Raw genomic sequence first — 17591 nt, 5'->3', positions numbered from 1 at the left:
CAACATTTAAATGTCACTGTGTATATTACAGGTATTAATTTGAAACTTAACACACATATTCTTTGGTCATTGTGTGAGGTCAACACACATACTCTTGGGTCATTCTCTGAGGGCACTGAACAAGTTCTATTATGCTAATCTTCAGTCAGCCTAATTATGTACCATTTTTGTACTTTTTTGTGTTATGGGTAACAGGCTGATCTTTCAGGGATTGCATTTGGGGGCCATCAGCGTCATTGTTACTAAAAATAGAATGAATTGTATGTAATGAGGCATTTTGGCCAGCAGGGTCAAGGTTATTTATACGTAAAAAATGGGGTAAATCGTTGCAGGTCATAACATTAGTTTGGTTAAAGCAATTGTCCTGTTATTTTTGTTTGTATGTAGCTTATATGCAGACCTTTCGTGGAAAGTTATCAAAGGTAATACAAATGGACTTACTGGTTGTAAATCTAGTGTTTGACAAGGTCCTACTTCTTGTTTTAATTTATAAATGTTCAGCTTAATCCTTTCAGCGCTGGAACCGAATTTTAAAGGCCTTTGCAAACAGTTTGGATCCAAACGTTTTGTGGCGTCTCATCAGGATCCAAACTGTTTGCTATTCTGATAGTATTCTTTGAAAAAAATCTAAGAAAAGGCTTATTTTAGAAATTCAGCAGACGACATTTTAGCAGACTACAAATTTCCCAGCATGCAAAGGGTTAAGGTTTACATAAAGTACATTAACACTACTACAGATGTTCAAATTCAAAAATGTCAAGGTGGTCATTTGTTCAGGTAACTGCTAGAAAATGTAAACTACATCAAACAAGGAATAACAGCCTTTAGAGAGCTCTTGTTCAATCTTGTATACCTATAATGTTTAAATGATGCACTTTGATCCTTTTCTGTATCTAATTACGCACTCAACTGAGTGGTAGAGTTTTATGAAGTTATATGATAATAATTCATATGTAAAAAATAATAATTGTATTGATGGAAATACCACAACACTGACAATAAATTGGCTAATTAGTTATTACCATTTAAAATACAACAATACTGTATTCTCAATGGACGTCGTAAAGTCAATAACAAATGGAAGCGTAAATATTAAGATAACAATTATTTACAATATCGACCGTTTACTTCAACCCGATTCGAATTGCTTTTTTACACTGCTAGTCCCTCTATTAGGCGTTTTCAATCATTCATGATGGTATCTGATTGATGCAAACGTATAGTGTTTATTTAAATCCCGATTAAGCACATAAACAAGTGTGCTCAAAGGTTCAAATCGATGCACTGTTCTGTTCACGATTTTGCTATATTTCAACCATCAGATTTGTGTTCTTGTACAACTTGCATTTACCAGGTACATAGTCACATTCGTGTATATAAATGTAAACGATTTGAAAGGATGTTGAAAAAACACGCACAAATGAATTTCTTCAAACGTTCCAACAGGCATTTTGGTAAAGCAATTTTCTTCGCTAAGACGTAGTTTGACGTCATATTTGTGTTGACGTCATTGAATTGCACAGTTTTTATAACGTATTCGTGGGTAAACGTTAACCTTACGTAAGTGCCATAGAGCGTTGCATAGAAGGTAGTGACCCCGTAATGGCATTCTGAAATAAGCATGAAACGTTCCATTTTTTCATTAACGAGATACACATATCAAACGTTTAACCCAGTTATGCCTAGTGAACTCTATCATCCTTCTATATTGGATCAATTTATTTCCAAAATTAGGGATGGCTGGTATATTAATTTCTATTTTTAGAATATTTCTCACAGAAATTCCTTTAAGCAAACAGCGTAGACCCTGATGAAACGCCGCATTATGCGGCGTCTCATCTGGGTTTACGCTGTTTGCCTAGGCATATTTTGTAGACGCTAGGCATAAATGGTTTAATTACAAATCATGCTTGCCCACTTAAGAACAACTACCGTCAAAATTGATCTGAAATGTGCACATGACACTTCATATAGTCACCACTGTTGGAAGCAAGTTATGACTGGCTTATATCACTCAAATCCCAACACCACACAGAACGCGTGCAATGTGTCATTATGTGATTTGCAGAGATGAAAATGAGACCCACTTGCCAATAAAACTGAAAATTTTATTGGTCTTTTACATTATCTGAGAAGACACAATCGCTACAAGAAACACTTAAGAATAAATCGGACAACCGTAACCAAACGTTACTTTATATCACTGGGTTCGAACAAAATAATCATTCAATAGTAACTACATTGTACTTAAAAATGCATACCCCTTACTCGATAGGTACATATTGCTTCCAAACATAAAATAATTTTAAATGCCGAGTGGTAAATGTAGACCCAACATTTTTAATGCAGTCGTTATACAGGTGCTATCAAGTCATTTGTAAACCAATAAGGTTTTTATCTAAAATGCTTTGTGCTTACTACAAGCTCACCGTATGGACAGAGTTGTAGGCCTCGATATGCGCGGTAATTTCCGGGGGAAGCCGTGACCTTTTAGGATGATTTGGCGCATCTTTGACGTTTTCAGTTTTAGGCTGAACGAATACTTTCGGTGGTTTGCTTTGGACCACCGGCTGTTGTTCAGCGGTTACAGCACTAGGCGGACTGTCCAGAACTGGCAACGCTTTCGGTAAAGAGACCGGTGCTTTTGGTGATGGATGTCTGTCTTCCGGTAGATCAGGTTTTGCTTGTGCGGGGGTCTTGGCTTTTGCTACACTGGCGTCTTTTGTTACCACCGGAACTACCAACGGAACTTCCGGTGACGGAGTCCATCTGGAATCTCTGCTTAGCGACTTTTGTGGAGTTGGATCCGACCTAGGGGACGGAGATTTAGTTTTTGTTTGAGGGCTTGCTGGTTTTTGTGACGCGTTTCTCTGAAATGATGTCGCCGCTATAATGGGGACGACTTCCGGTGATTGTGTCCTTTGAGCACGATAAACCTAAAACAATAATGATGGTTAAAGTGCGAATCAGTTGGATGGGCTTAACCCATTTATGCTTAGCGTCTAGAAAAAGGCATTGGCAAACAGCGTAGACCCGGATGAGACGCCGCATGATGCGGCGTCTCATCAGGGTCTCCGCTGTTTGCTAAAAGGAATTTCTGTAAGAAATATTCTAAATATAGAAATAAATATAATAGACATCCCTAATTTTGACAAAAAAAAATGATCCAATTAAGAAGGATGGGAGATTACAAAAGGCATCAATGGGTTAATATTAATGAATTCGTCAATCTGTACACTGACGAAATACACGAACATTAATGCCTGACGATTAGTAATGGTTTCACAGTACTGGAATTGTACATAGCGGTATTTCAATATACGGTAAAACCTTACGATGCTGTGTAAAGAATAAAATAATTTACTATTTGAAGTTGTTCCACTTCTATAACAATAACGGCAGATTTTGCTTTAATTTAGTGTAAACGTATTTATTTTAGCTCGATTGTAAAGAAAGCCTGAGGCTTATTTGAAACGCTTTTTAGTCCGTTTCCTCGGGCTAGAACCAGTACGTGGTGTCTACTGGGGAAATAAAAAAAATGCTCCTACAGTGGGGATTGAACCCGTGACCTTCTGATCGCTAGTCGGACAATATCCACTACACTACTGCGAGAGTTTGTTTTAAGTGTTTAGTATCAATGCGCATTATACATCTTACCGGCGACTCGCGACGTTTTTCCTCGGGGTTTGAGACGGGATATATGTCGGTCTCCCGTGGCAAATGTCGGCTACTCACTGGGGTCTGGTCGTACTGAGTTCCTCGGGCCTCCGTTTTCACGGTCGTCTTGGGCTCTGAACATTGCACTCCCTGTGTTTTCATCTCCACTTTGCTCGTGATATTTCCCGCCATAACCAGCGGCGCGACCTGTGGTGACGGAGAAGGCGTGTCCGTTTGTATACCCGTACTAGTAAGTGACTGTTGCTCCACCTGAGTACCGAACGCTCTAGTCTGTGAAGTCTCATATTGTATCCCTGTAGATTTCACAGTGTTAACAATGGTCTGAGTCATTTGCGTTATGCTTTCCGTTTGCTGGTATTGCGTCCCTGTGGTGAAGAAGGTTTTCGGACCGGACTTTGCTACCGGAACCGCTGCGACTGCTGCAATAACCGGGACCGCTTTTACTTCCGGTTTCTTTGGTGTCGCCTTCCGGGCTTTTTCTGCAGGTATTTTTTTTTCTTGGGTGCCACCTTGTGATCTGAAATAAATATTTTAGGAAATAAAAACACCACACTGATGTTAGATTTTATAGTTACATTAATCAACAGTTTTACTTCGTCGCGGAAATTACGCTTTGACGTGTGTTCCTTTGATTTGATTTGTAGTTTCATTTATTGACGTTGTAGTTGTAGTAACCTTTTGCTTTCTTATTGAAATGTAAGTATCCACACATTTACAACTAAGCTAACTTACCCTTTGGCTGAAATTGGATCATTAATATCTCCAAAATGGAAGTGCCTGAATCCCCCATAATTGTTTTCCGTAAGTTGATATTTCTCGGTACCCGAGACCGGTTTGAAGCTATTTTCATCCCAATGGTATGTCTTTCCTGCAATAAAATCGCCATTATATTTCACAGGCTCGTACGTCGTCGGCTTGTAATGTGTATATTGATACTCAGGGTAGCGGTATTCCGGTCCAATTGCTCCTGTCGGAATATCCGGACCACGCGGTCCCCCGTAGCTATTAAACGTGGTTCTCGGAACCTGCTTGCTAGGTCTCGAGATAGGCTTCGGTGGAGGGTCCCGCGGTTTTGCTGTTCTTTCCTTCTCCCCGTAGATACCAATGTTTGCTGGCTTGTAGGATATGTATTCGTGTTTGTATTGCGAAGGTTTGAACTCACTTTTGTTCGGGTCGTACGAGTCTGAAAATGGTGCCATTCAATTTGAACAATATCGCCAGAAGATTGTATGAGGGGGGAGGGGGCGTCAGAAAGCATTAATATGCAAAAATGATTGATTTTGCTTTTTTGGATTTCAATTTGCGATGAATGTGTACCATGACTGCAAATTTAACCACTCTTACAACATGAGGGTTGTGAGAGTATTTTTTATCCAAATTCCTCATTTCTTTTAAGTAATATATATTAATAATTAACGCCTTTTACTTTCTTATTATTTTTTAAGCTGTTCACTGTAATATTATTTTGGTTAAATTAAACCAAAGAAACGTGTTTTCATTATAAAGGTGCATATACTTATCCACTAATCAATCTGAAAATAGTTTCATATGCTAATCATTAATTAGAATGTTTCAAACATGTGCGCCTCGCTCTCGAAAAACGGGGCTTAATGCATTTTAGTATAGTGCTATCATAGATTGGCCTGTGCAGTCCGCACAGTCTTATCACGGACGCACTTTCCGCCTTAACTGGATTTTCAATAAGCAGAGACTTCCTTAAAATGAAAAATACTCTTTAATCGGAAAGTGTCGTCCTTGATAGGCCTGTGCGGACTGCACCGGCTAATCTGAGACGACTCTTTACGCACATGAATTTAGCCCCGTTATCCCAGAGCGAGGTTCATGTGCGCTGTTATACTTACACGTGTTCCGTACGAAGTCCCTGTGCTTGGGTTGGTAGTCGTGGACACCAGGACCAGCCGAGGGACTGCCTTGCGCTGTCGACATCCCGTCACAGGTTTACACTTCTGAAAACAATTGGGCCGTGATCTTTGAAAAGGGGGTTTAATGCATGTGCGTCCCAGATTAGCTTGTACAGTCCGCACAGGTTTATCAGGGACGACACTTGCAGCTTTAATGATATTTTTCGTTTCAAGAAAGTCTCTTTTAAGCAAAAATCAAGTTTAGGAGGACAGTGTCGTCCCTGATTAGCCTGTGCGGACTTCACAGGCTTATCTGAGACGACACTTTACACACATGCATTAAACGCCCTTTTCACAGAGCACGGCTCAATTGTCATCGTGTGATGTTTTCAGACTACCCGTTTGTTTTTAAGTTTTATTTTATTTAAATAGACCATTTTCATCACATTTAAGCAAAAAATAATGTTTAATGGTTTCACACACTACACCAACTGGTGATTCCTTCGTGATTAAAACACAATAGAGCCGATATCCAATGCATTTTTAAATACAAATTTCAGACGAATTTTGTGTTCGTTGTTTAATGGTGTTCATGTAATAATACAAAAGTAGATCTAATTAAAGATTATTACCTTTCTTTTAACTTACTAAGACGTCTATACAAGTGATAGTGTTATATCCGGTGTACCGCGTATGCACGTGTAACGTTTTGTTGTTTCTTTTAGAGTCGTTCACGTTATATACCGGTAATAATTACATAATGATTAAAACTTTTAAAACTCCAATGTTTTGACTACTCAACGTGTTACCATTACAATGAACATCAGATGTCGGTTTCAATGAATAGACCGAACACTACATCTTTGTATGTGATTGCCGCTTTTTACAGTATTGATCTTCATTTTCTATTCAATAAATGTAGATTTGGAAAGCGGTCAATTAAATTACCTCACGATTTATATTTTGTAGGATTTCAGATATGCTTCTATTACCAATTTCAATGAATTTCGTATGAATAGCATTCAATTGAGATGAATATACGCAAACTGAATGATCACTCCCTCCCTCGATGAATACTGCCAGTGACTCGATCATTGATTTGCCCCAGCACAACGTCCGAGTTGTGTCTGCTCTCTATGCGCATACATGTGCGTGTATTAAATGGCAATGTTTTCCTGGAAATTGTTTACAATAATGTAGAACAACCTTTCAGTGCGGGAACCGAATTTTGAAGGCCTTTGCAAACAGTTTGGATCCAGATGAGACGCCACAGAACGTGGCGTCTCATCTGGATCCAAACTGTTTGCTATTCTGATAGTATTCTTTGAAAAAAATTGAAGAAAATGCTTATTTTACAAATTCAGCAGACGACATTTTAGCAGACGACAAATTTCCCAGCATGCAAAGGGTTAAGAGTGAAAGTAGTGCATAAGCTTAATGCCCGTTTAGGAGAAAAACCATATCATGACATAGCTTTATAATTGAACATGCCTTTAAATTCGGATTGTTTTAATAAACGAGACATTCTAAATTCGATTTTTAATAAACGGGACTAAATTATAACACGTCTCAAATGCAATTGCCTTTGATAGTTTCGTACATGAAAAGTTATTAACCCATTTATGCCTAGCGTCCTGAAAAAAGTACATTGCAAACAGCGTAGACCCAGATGAGACGCCGCATAATGTGGCGTCTCATCTGGGTCTGCGCTGTTTGCTTACATGAATTTCTTTAAGAAATATTCTAAATATAGAAATAAATATACTTGACATCCCTAATTTTGGAAATAAATAGATCCAATTAAGAAGGATGGGAGAGTCCACTGGGCATAGATGGGTTAAAAACGACGTATCTGCATACTGTGCATCATTTTCGTGTTCAATAATGATATTTATCAGAAATTTTCGGATTGAGACTGTTTAAACGCGCTCAATATTATACATATATTTCGACGCTGGTAGGCAAATACGTATAGATGCATCGTTTTGGCAGATGCAATTTAATCATTCTGCTTGCGATTTATTGTGTTTTTTTATCCACCAGATAAATATTTAAGCACATATAATGAGAACTATTTTTTACTATGATGTACTCAAGTTCGGGACTGACTTCTTTCTGTCTTCTTTACCTGTACAGCCAAGAATGAAGAAGTCACTTGGCTAATGAATGGACTTTCTTGCACAGTTATGAATAGTTTTCAGAATTTTTATGCTTCATCAATATGAAGATAAGCGAGTACAGATGCAACCAGGTGGACTTGCCAATACTTATGTCAGGAGAAGTAGGTTATTTCCCTTTGAATGTTTTGTCTTAATGGACAGTGTTGGTCCATGAGCGCTCGTAGTCATTAACATATAATATAATGAGAAATGCATTTGTAATTGTAGTAGACATAAAGTTCAATTTGCATAGGCAACCGCAAATGATAATGCTCACCAAAAATACAAATAAAATACAAATTAAAATCCATTCCATTTTCAATATGATCAGCAGTGATGCATTTGGAAAACAATATTTTCCATATGATTTGATTGTTACACGTACCGGTACTCATGGATTATAAAATAAGGCAATACAATGCTTACCTTTAATATCATGGTCTGCGAATTAGACGGTCATACATGCCTTTTTTCGCGCCGTGTCTGAAAAGTGTATCGTGTTATTTCTTAAAAGTTGACCCAGTATTTGTAAAATTTGTAAAATTGCAAGACATATACATTTCCAGAAAGGAAATTCATTTCTGCGTTCAATAAGACCGAGATCGTGAAAATCGCTGCAAAATTGATGAAGATATGGCTGTTCAAAGCGATGCACCCCGTTTTCGGATGATTTCGAGTTGGATACCTTGTTATATATATATTTGATAGTGATTTTTTTTTTCAGAAAAGTTTATTTTTCGTTATAATATGATTATTTATCATTCAAAATGATGTTTTCACTAATTAATATCATAGCCACACGCTAACCACCTGTGAGCCATACATGTACTGCATTTGAATTATGCTGATAAAAGCTATGACCATGAGCAAAGTCGGGTAATTTCGACACCCTAAGAGTAAAATTTGATTTGGTCCTGATGTGTCGAAATTACCCTCCAAGTGCCCAAACTTAACGAAAAACACCGTTTTGACTTGTTGATATTTGCTAACGAACGTTATTATCGTTGCCGGCATAACTCAAAACTTTGAGCGATTTAAGTTAACTAAATGCAGCGGAGTGTAATTTCGACAGTAAGCGGCTAATTTCGACAATTAGCGGCTAAATTCGACACTTGTCTTTGTATTATTTTCAACAACTGTTTTAATCAGTTATTTGCAGTGTATCTCTCAATTAATAGAATTTCACGATCTCTTTAATGTCTAGTGTTACTTAGGCTCGATTGGTCATTGTCGGCTCGGGTACTGCTAACATTTACCCCGGGAACATTGAAGTATAGTTACATGTATCCCGGGTACGGTAAATATACTAAAACGTACCCGGTCGAAATTAGACTGTACCCGAGCTTTATTCCCGCCCCAAATCAGATGTCGTAAAACGCGCTACCGATTACCGTTATTACGAAACAAACTTCTATTATTTGTTTTTATAAACTGAATCAAAATGCTTTTTGAGTATGGGTTCCGATAATATAGAGGCAATTTAACAGAAAATTGACATTAATATAAACATAATTAATCTTAAAAAAATAGCCGACGACGACCGATTTAGCGTAAAAATTCCCGGGTAGGTTTTAGTTTATTTACCGTACCCGTGGTATAGTAAGTATACTTAAGCGTACCCGGGGTACATGTAAGTAGTACCCGAGCCGACAATGACCAATCGATTGTAAATAAAGGTTGTGGTGGTTTAGTGGATGTGGTGTCCGCCTAGCGATCAGGAGAGAGTGTTTCAATAAGTCGCAGGCTTTCCGTGCAGTGGAGCTTAAATAAATAGGATTATACTAAACTAGTGTTAATTTGCAAATCAGAAAATTATAAATAAATTGTATTTAGAGTTCGTATTGTGCTCCCACTTGACTCAATATACAGTACAAACACCGTGTACTTAAACAAACGCCACTCGCCGCAATGTTCATCTCACTGTTAGCTTACCAATATGAACCCCGCGATGGGTATTCAGATCAAATGTCGCGGGGGCCGTTTGCCATAGACGAACACCGCGAATCACCGCGGACCCATAGTATCTACCTCGGTGTCCATCGTGTTCGCTACATATAATTGAGCATAAGCGTATTGAATTGATCCCTTTCATTTAAACGTGATAATGAATAAATAAATTCTATTTTTATGTACATGCTGGTCGAAAGGATGTGATAAGTATTTAAAATATATTGGCGACAATAAAACGCCTCCAATACATATGTGTCAACTGTATCTATCGAATACCTGCAACTTCTCCCATCTTTATCCATTTATACTCGATAATCCCATATACGCCCGATTTCCGTTTTTAAAGCAAATTATGTGAGGGTAATATAGACGATAAGAGTGCTCAAGAATGTCATGTTGTGAATTTCAACTAAAGTTAAAATATCTCGCGAAATATTTGGTATTGCGATTAAGAGTTAATAGTATTGATCATCTAAACGCTTTATTCACGTTTCCGACGTTATGTACTGTACAAATTTAAGTGCATACGTGTGCACATACATATAATATCTACATTTAGTACACATGTATATGATTTTCTTTTCTACGTGTACATTTAAAACGCGTGAATGACCCTCGCAGACGGGTGTTTACGGTGGTTGCGCAGCATCCGCGGTGATCACAGTTGATCCAATTAACGATATAATAAAGTAAAAAAAATAAATACATTTTCATTAATTAATTACCTTCACAATCTTTAAAAAGCTCTAATTTTATGTAATCTGCTTGACAAGATATGGAGAGAGCTAAATATAATATTCAATAAGCTGCGTCAACCATTAAAAGAGTAATTCTATTTAACAAATCTATCTTTCCATATGCGCTGGAAATGCTTGAAAACATTTGGAGTGTCGAAATTACCCACCATCGTATAAAATCGGAGGATAATTTCGACACCCCACAAATCATAGTTTAACAAACGCTTGGCCCTATTCAAACACAAATACAGGGTCAAGTGAAACAAATTTTATACTAGAACTTGTACAAATGCCAGAAATACAGCGAAATCCTGAAGGGACGTAATTGACAATTATGTAATCTCCCTTAACGAAGCTCATAACGCTATACAAATTCTCTAAGTAATACCATGTACGTATTTTTAATGACTCACTTACATGCAATCAGCGAGACGTTTGATAGAGAGATGTTATCTGGTGACGTCACAACACCAACTACGTCACATTTTACAACGAAATCATACGGGATGATAATGATTTAAGACAGGTCTGATAAATATTGTGAAAAGTGTCGAAATTAGACGACTGTCGGAATTACCCGACATTGCGTCTAGTTAAGACAATCGATAGTTATCGGTAAAGAGTACGGTGTTTGTGGTACACGATAGATTTTATCAGCCGGAATAGCTCAGTTGGGAGAGCGTTAGACTGAAGGTTGCAAACTGACATCTAAAGGCCCCCGGTTCAATCCCGGGTTCCGGCACGAACGGAACAGTTCGGCGGCTGATACTTTTTCTTGAAAGTTAGTTTTTTATTTATATACAGCGATTTGTTAACCCCACCCACAATCCTTTAACGACTGTAAGCGATTCCAAACATTACAGTTAATTACAGATATATAACAGTATTAACCCATTTATGCCTAGCGTCCTGAAAAAAGGACATTGCAAACAGCGTAGACCCAGATGAGACGCCGCATAATGCGGCGTCTCATCTGGGTCTGCGCTGTTTGCTTAAATGAATTTCTTTAAGAAATATTCTAAATATAGAAATAAATATACTTGACACCCCTAATTTTTGAAATAAATTGATCCAATTAAGAAGGATGGGAGAGTCCACTGGGCATAAATGGGTTAAACATTCTGAAGTGCACGCACTGGTTAGAAGTTGTATTTGATGTCGTTGAAAAATGAAATGTTATCTTTCCATCGTAAACGGTGACCTTCCAAGCTATATTTCAATTGAGCTAGATTCAATATTTTACTAACATTATTTTTCAAACATTTTAAAACAATTTCAGCACTACGATTTGATTTAAAGTAATTGAGAATGCATTTGTGATTTGTAGTTACAATGTAATATATTTTGTCTTAATTAATTTTGTTTTTAGAAGTTGGGCTTTGATAGATAGATATACGAGTCGTATTAGTGACGTGTAGCCTATTGCGATTTTTTAGGCTTTTTAGCATGGTTTACGAGGGAATCGGATATCTTTCGTTGTATTCCTTCGTTCAGCGGGAAATTTGTGTTTACATGGAAGTTAAAGACACTTTTTAATTTAGCTCATAATAATAATTATAATTTAGCTCATAATAATATTATATATTTGACAGTGATTTTTTTCAGAAAAGTTAAAATTTTCGTTATGATACAATTATTTATCATTCAAAATGATGCTTTCACTAATGAATATCATAGCCACACGCTAACCACCTGTGAGTCATACATGTACTGCATTTTAACCATGCTGATAAAAGCTATGTTCATATATGGTATAGTTAAGACAATCGATAGTTATCGGTAAAGAGTACGGTGTTTGTGGTACAAGATAGATTTTATCAGCCGGAATAGCTCAGTTGGGAGAGCGTTAGACTGAAGGTTGCAAACTGACATCTAAAGGCCCCCGGTTCAATCCCGGGTTCCGGCACGAACGGAACAGTTCGGCGGCTGATACTTTTTCTTGAAAGTTAGTTTTTTATTTATATACAGCGATTTGTTAACCCCACCCACAATCCTTTAACGACTGTAAGCGATTCCAAACATTACAGTTAATTACAGATATATAACAGTATTAACCCATTTATGCCTAGCGTCCTGAAAAAAGGACATTGCAAACAGCGTAGACCCAGATGAGACGCCGCATAATGCGGCGTCTCATCTGGGTCTGCGCTGTTTGCTTAAATGAATTTCTTTAAGAAATATTCTAAATATAGAAATAAATATACTTGACACCCCTAATTTTTGAAATAAATTGATCCAATTAAGAAGGATGGGAGAGTCCACTGGGCATAAATGGGTTAAACATTCTGAAGTGCACGCACTGGTTAGAAGTTGTATTTGATGTCGTTGAAAAATGAAATGTTATCTTTCCATCGTAAACGGTGACCTTCCAAGCTATATTTCAATTGAGCTAGATTCAATATTTTACTAACATTATTTTTCAAACATTTTAAAACAATTTCAGCACTACGATTTGATTTAAAGTAATTGAGAATGCATTTGTGATTTGTAGTTACAATGTAATATATTTTGTCTTAATTAATTTTGTTTTTAGAAGTTGGGCTTTGATAGATAGATATACGAGTCGTATTAGTGACGTGTAGCCTATTGCGATTTTTTAGGCTTTTTAGCATGGTTTACGAGGGAATCGGATATCTTTCGTTGTATTCCTTCGTTCAGCGGGAAATTTGTGTTTACATGGAAGTTAAAGACACTTTTTAATTTAGCTCATAATAATAATTATAATTTAGCTCATAATAATATTATATATTTGACAGTGATTTTTTTCAGAAAAGTTAAAATTTTCGTTATGATACGATTATTTATCATTCAAAATGATGCTTTCACTAATGAATATCATAGCCACACGCTAACCACCTGTGAGTCATACATGTACTGCATTTTAACCATGCTGATAAAAGCTATGTTCATATATGGTATAGTTAAGACAATCGATAGTTATCGGTAAAGAGTACGGTGTTTGTGGTACAAGATAGATTTTATCAGCCGGAATAGCTCAGTTGGGAGAGCGTTAGACTGAAGGTTGCAAACTGACATCTAAAGGCCCCCGGTTCAATCCCGGGTTCCGGCACGAACGGAACAGTTCGGCGGCTGATACTTTTTCTTGAAAGTTAGTTTTTTATTTATATACAGCGATTTGTTAACCCCACCCACAATCCTTTAACGACTGTAAGCGATTCCAAACATTACAGTTAATTACAGATATATAACAGTATTAACCCATTTATGCCTAGCGTCCTGAAAAAAGGACATTGCAAACAGCGTAGACCCAGATGAGACGCCGCATAATGCGGCGTCTCATCTGGGTCTGCGCTGTTTGCTTAAATGAATTTCTTTAAGAAATATTCTAAATATAGAAATAAATATACTTGACACCCCTAATTTTTGAAATAAATTGATCCAATTAAGAAGGATGGGAGAGTCCACTGGGCATAAATGGGTTAAACATTCTGAAGTGCACGCACTGGTTAGAAGTTGTATTTGATGTCGTTGAAAAATGAAATGTTATCTTTCCATCGTAAACGGTGACCTTCCAAGCTATATTTCAATTGAGCTAGATTCAATATTTTACTAACATTATTTTTCAAACATTTTAAAACAATTTCAGCACTACGATTTGATTTAAAGTAATTGAGAATGCATTTGTGATTTGTAGTTACAATGTAATATATTTTGTCTTAATTAATTTTGTTTTTAGAAGTTGGGCTTTGATAGATAGATATACGAGTCGTATTAGTGACGTGTAGCCTATTGCGATTTTTTAGGCTTTTTAGCATGGTTTACGAGGGAATCGGATATCTTTCGTTGTATTCCTTCGTTCAGCGGGAAATTTGTGTTTACATGGAAGTTAAAGACACTTTTTAATTTAGCTCATAATAATAATTATAATTTAGCTCATAATAATATTATATATTTGACAGTGATTTTTTTCAGAAAAGTTAAAATTTTCGTTATGATACGATTATTTATCATTCAAAATGATGCTTTCACTAATGAATATCATAGCCACACGCTAACCACCTGTGAGTCATACATGTACTGCATTTTAACCATGCTGATAAAAGCTATGTTCATATATGGTATAGTTAAGACAATCGATAGTTATCGGTAAAGAGTACGGTGTTTGTGGTACAAGATAGATTTTATCAGCCGGAATAGCTCAGTTGGGAGAGCGTTAGACTGAAGGTTGCAAACTGACATCTAAAGGCCCCCGGTTCAATCCCGGGTTCCGGCACGAACGGAACAGTTCGGCGGCTGATACTTTTTGTTGAAAGTTAGTTTTTTATTTATATACAGCGATTTGTTAACCCCACCCACAATCCTTTAACGACTGTAAGCGATTCCAAACATTACAGTTAATTACAGATATATAACATTATTAAACATTCTTAAGTGCACGCATTGGTTAGAAGTTGTATTTGATGTCGTTGAAAAATGAAATGTTATCTTTCCATCGTAAACGGTGACCTTCCAAGCTATATTTCAATTGAGCTAGATTCAATATTTTACTAACATTATTTTTCAAACATTTTAAAACAATTTCAGCATTACGATTTGATTTAAAGTAATTGAGAATGCATTTGTGATTTGTAGTTACAAATGTAATATATTTTGTCTTAATTAATTTTGTTTTTAGAAGTTGGGCTTTGATAGATAGATATACGAGTCGTATTAGTGACGTGTAGCCTATTGCGATTTTTTAGGCTTTTGAGCATGGTTTACGAGGGAATCGGATATCTTTCGTTGTATTCCTTCGTTCAGCGGGAAACATGTGTTTACATGGAAGTAAAAGACACTATTTAATTTAGCTCATATGAGCACATCTTATCACAATGTGCTCGTGGTGAGCTTTTGTGCTCACCCTTTGCAGGGGCGTAGCTGCTATTAGGCACAGCAGGCCCGGGCCTATAATTTTTTTGAAACATGAAAAAAAATGCTTCGACTTCGAAAAACATATTAAAATGTTGACCCTGATGGGGTAATGTGTTAGAAATCTTTATTTCAAATTGACGTAATCCTCAGACAATGGATTCTGGTCGTGTTCAAAGGACATTTCTTCCAATTATCAACTCTACTTTTATGTGCATAGATTCTAGCTCACTTCTTTTCACGTAACTTGCTGTTACAAGTTTACATAGATCTACATGTAGATCTACTTGTCTCCCTTTCAACACTTTAGTTAATTGTAATCGATTATCGTTGGATTTTTAAGAAACATTTGGAATGATGTTTACGACCGTGGAAAATTAAAATGTAAGCACTTGGCCACGTATCCCGATGCATTGACTGAATCCGGGTCGGGTTATAAACATGCAGTATTATTGGAAAGAATTCCCATGGTTTGACTTGTGAATAAGTGCACTGTTACACTTTAAAATGTTTCTCTGTTCCTAATCGTTTTAAAATTTAGTTCCCTCGTATAAAGATAATACAGTATACTTAAGTTTTCTGACATTGAGATAAAACAGTAAGATATCAAAGAAAAACAGACCAAAGTCTTATATTTTCTTATCTTATTATTTGTCTAGATTTGCTTTAATTATCACCACGGGCGTTATAAGATTAAAAAAAATTCAGGTGGAGGACCTCCGAACCCCCCATTTTTATGTATCATATCCGGGCCTTCAGCTTAAAAAAAATGCTAGCTACGCCCCTGTTTTGTCCGTCGTCCGTCGTGCGGCGTCAATATTTGCATTGTTAACACTCTAGATGCCACAAAAATGGTTACGGTTGCTTGAAAAACATGGCCACCAGGGGGCCGGGGCAGTTTTCCTAATATGGCTATAGTGAAACCTTGTTAACACTCTAGAGGCCTCATTTATTTTCCGATCATCATGGAACTTGGTCAGAAGATTTGTCCCATTAATATCTTGGACGAGTTCGAAAATGTTTCCAAGTGGTTGAAAAATATGGCCATCAGGGGCGTGGCATTTTTCCTTATATGGTTATATATGGCTATAGTAAAACCTTGTTAACACTCTACAGACCACATATATTGTCCGATCTTCATGAAACTTGGTCAGAAGATTTGTCCCAATAATATATTAGAAGAGTTAGAAAATGGTTCCGCTTTGTTGAAAAACATGGCCGCCAGGGGCGGGGCATTTTTCTTATATGGCTATACAAATACATATAACATATCTGAACGCAAAACACATGTGTAACAAGAAATATTCCCCCTCCCCCTCTAAAAAAACAAAAACAAAACAACAACAAACACATATACAAACCGTTCCATAACAAACGCATGGTAAAAGATTCAACAATTCAGCTTTTTGTAAGCAAAGTATCACGGTGAAAAGGGCTAATCTATATTAAAAAAATACAAATTCAACAACATTTTTGGAATAAATGCCTTTTAGGCTACATGCTTATTCGGGTCTCTGAATACATTCCACTTAACAGCGCTGTGACAGGAGGTGCCTGTGTGACATGGGTAACAGCCCAGATTACTTTAAGGGAAACAACCCACGTCTTTTACCACTCTCTTTAGATAGTGAAGGTAGCACTTGGGTGATCTCCCGTGTATAAGGATAAACAATTATAAACCTAAATTAACAGTCTATGAATATATATTATATAGTTCATGATCCATTCCTAGCTTTTTAACCTTAATTGACCCGAGGGTACATGGCAATCAAGATTTTAGTTGGTTTAATATTAAGTAGCGATTTAAACCTGTTTAAGCCTCAAATGATTTGTTTGGTGACACTTATTCAAAGAAGTGATCACATTTTACATGACTTTGTCATGATATTTTCCGTCTAATTTTATACTATTTTTAAGAACCAGACATTATTTGCTGAAAGAGTTTCTGGATTTAAATTGTTTGTTATTTATTATGTCACACAACTTAATATCTACACACACTTGTAATTTCTTAACGCAACGAAAATATATTGACGGTTAGTAAATATACGTAAAAATCATTGTATTTGTTATCATAAAATATAGAACTTTTACATGCTATCAATACGTTATCAACAGAGGAACTTATTTTTTACGAGCAACTTGAAGATAATGACAGCCTTGCATTTATTGCAGACAATATTAAACCATTCACTAACTTATTAGGGACAACGACTTTTGGTTAACAGGAGAGCGAATGCGTCGACATTTAGGCCATCTCGGATAGCATCAGCCGAATAGAGCCTAGACCGAATTTGAGGCACATTTAAAAACAAATCTGCGACGTTCAAGAACAT

General features: G+C 36.7%; 1 protein-coding gene and 4 non-coding genes across 5 annotated transcripts; 4 read left to right on the top strand and 1 right to left on the bottom strand.

Annotated features, from left to right (window-relative positions):
* Positions 1-1011: 1011 nt before the first annotated feature.
* Positions 1012-6342, bottom strand: LOC127841139 (nascent polypeptide-associated complex subunit alpha, muscle-specific form-like). The gene is made up of 6 exons (XM_052369757.1): positions 6173-6342; positions 5541-5645; positions 4411-4861; positions 3658-4195; positions 2430-2936; positions 1012-1610 (listed from the first exon to the last, which is right to left on the bottom strand). Exons 2-6 carry the CDS (start codon positions 5623-5625, stop codon positions 1557-1559), a joined length of 1635 nt encoding a protein of 544 aa, XP_052225717.1. The 5' UTR covers positions 5626-5645; positions 6173-6342; the 3' UTR covers positions 1012-1556.
* Positions 6343-11042: 4700 nt separating this feature from the next.
* On the top strand, positions 11043-11128 carry Trnaf-gaa (transfer RNA phenylalanine (anticodon GAA)). The gene is given in 2 exon segments: positions 11043-11079; positions 11093-11128. It is a non-coding gene; the product is annotated as a tRNA-Phe (tRNA).
* A 1078-nt stretch (positions 11129-12206) lies between these two features.
* Trnaf-gaa (transfer RNA phenylalanine (anticodon GAA)) lies at positions 12207-12292 on the top strand. Its single transcript is given in 2 exon segments — positions 12207-12243; positions 12257-12292. It is a non-coding gene; the product is annotated as a tRNA-Phe (tRNA).
* A 1078-nt stretch (positions 12293-13370) lies between these two features.
* On the top strand, positions 13371-13456 carry Trnaf-gaa (transfer RNA phenylalanine (anticodon GAA)). Its single transcript is given in 2 exon segments — positions 13371-13407; positions 13421-13456. It is a non-coding gene; the product is annotated as a tRNA-Phe (tRNA).
* Positions 13457-14534: 1078 nt separating this feature from the next.
* On the top strand, positions 14535-14620 carry Trnaf-gaa (transfer RNA phenylalanine (anticodon GAA)). The gene is given in 2 exon segments: positions 14535-14571; positions 14585-14620. It is a non-coding gene; the product is annotated as a tRNA-Phe (tRNA).
* The last annotated feature ends 2971 nt before the right edge of the window (positions 14621-17591 follow it).

Source organism: Dreissena polymorpha, chromosome 8 (assembly GCF_020536995.1).
Source record: "Dreissena polymorpha isolate Duluth1 chromosome 8, UMN_Dpol_1.0, whole genome shotgun sequence".
In the NCBI taxonomy this organism is placed as follows: Eukaryota; Metazoa; Mollusca; class Bivalvia; order Myida; family Dreissenidae; genus Dreissena; species Dreissena polymorpha.
This window is presented reverse-complemented; position numbering and strand designations above follow the sequence as displayed.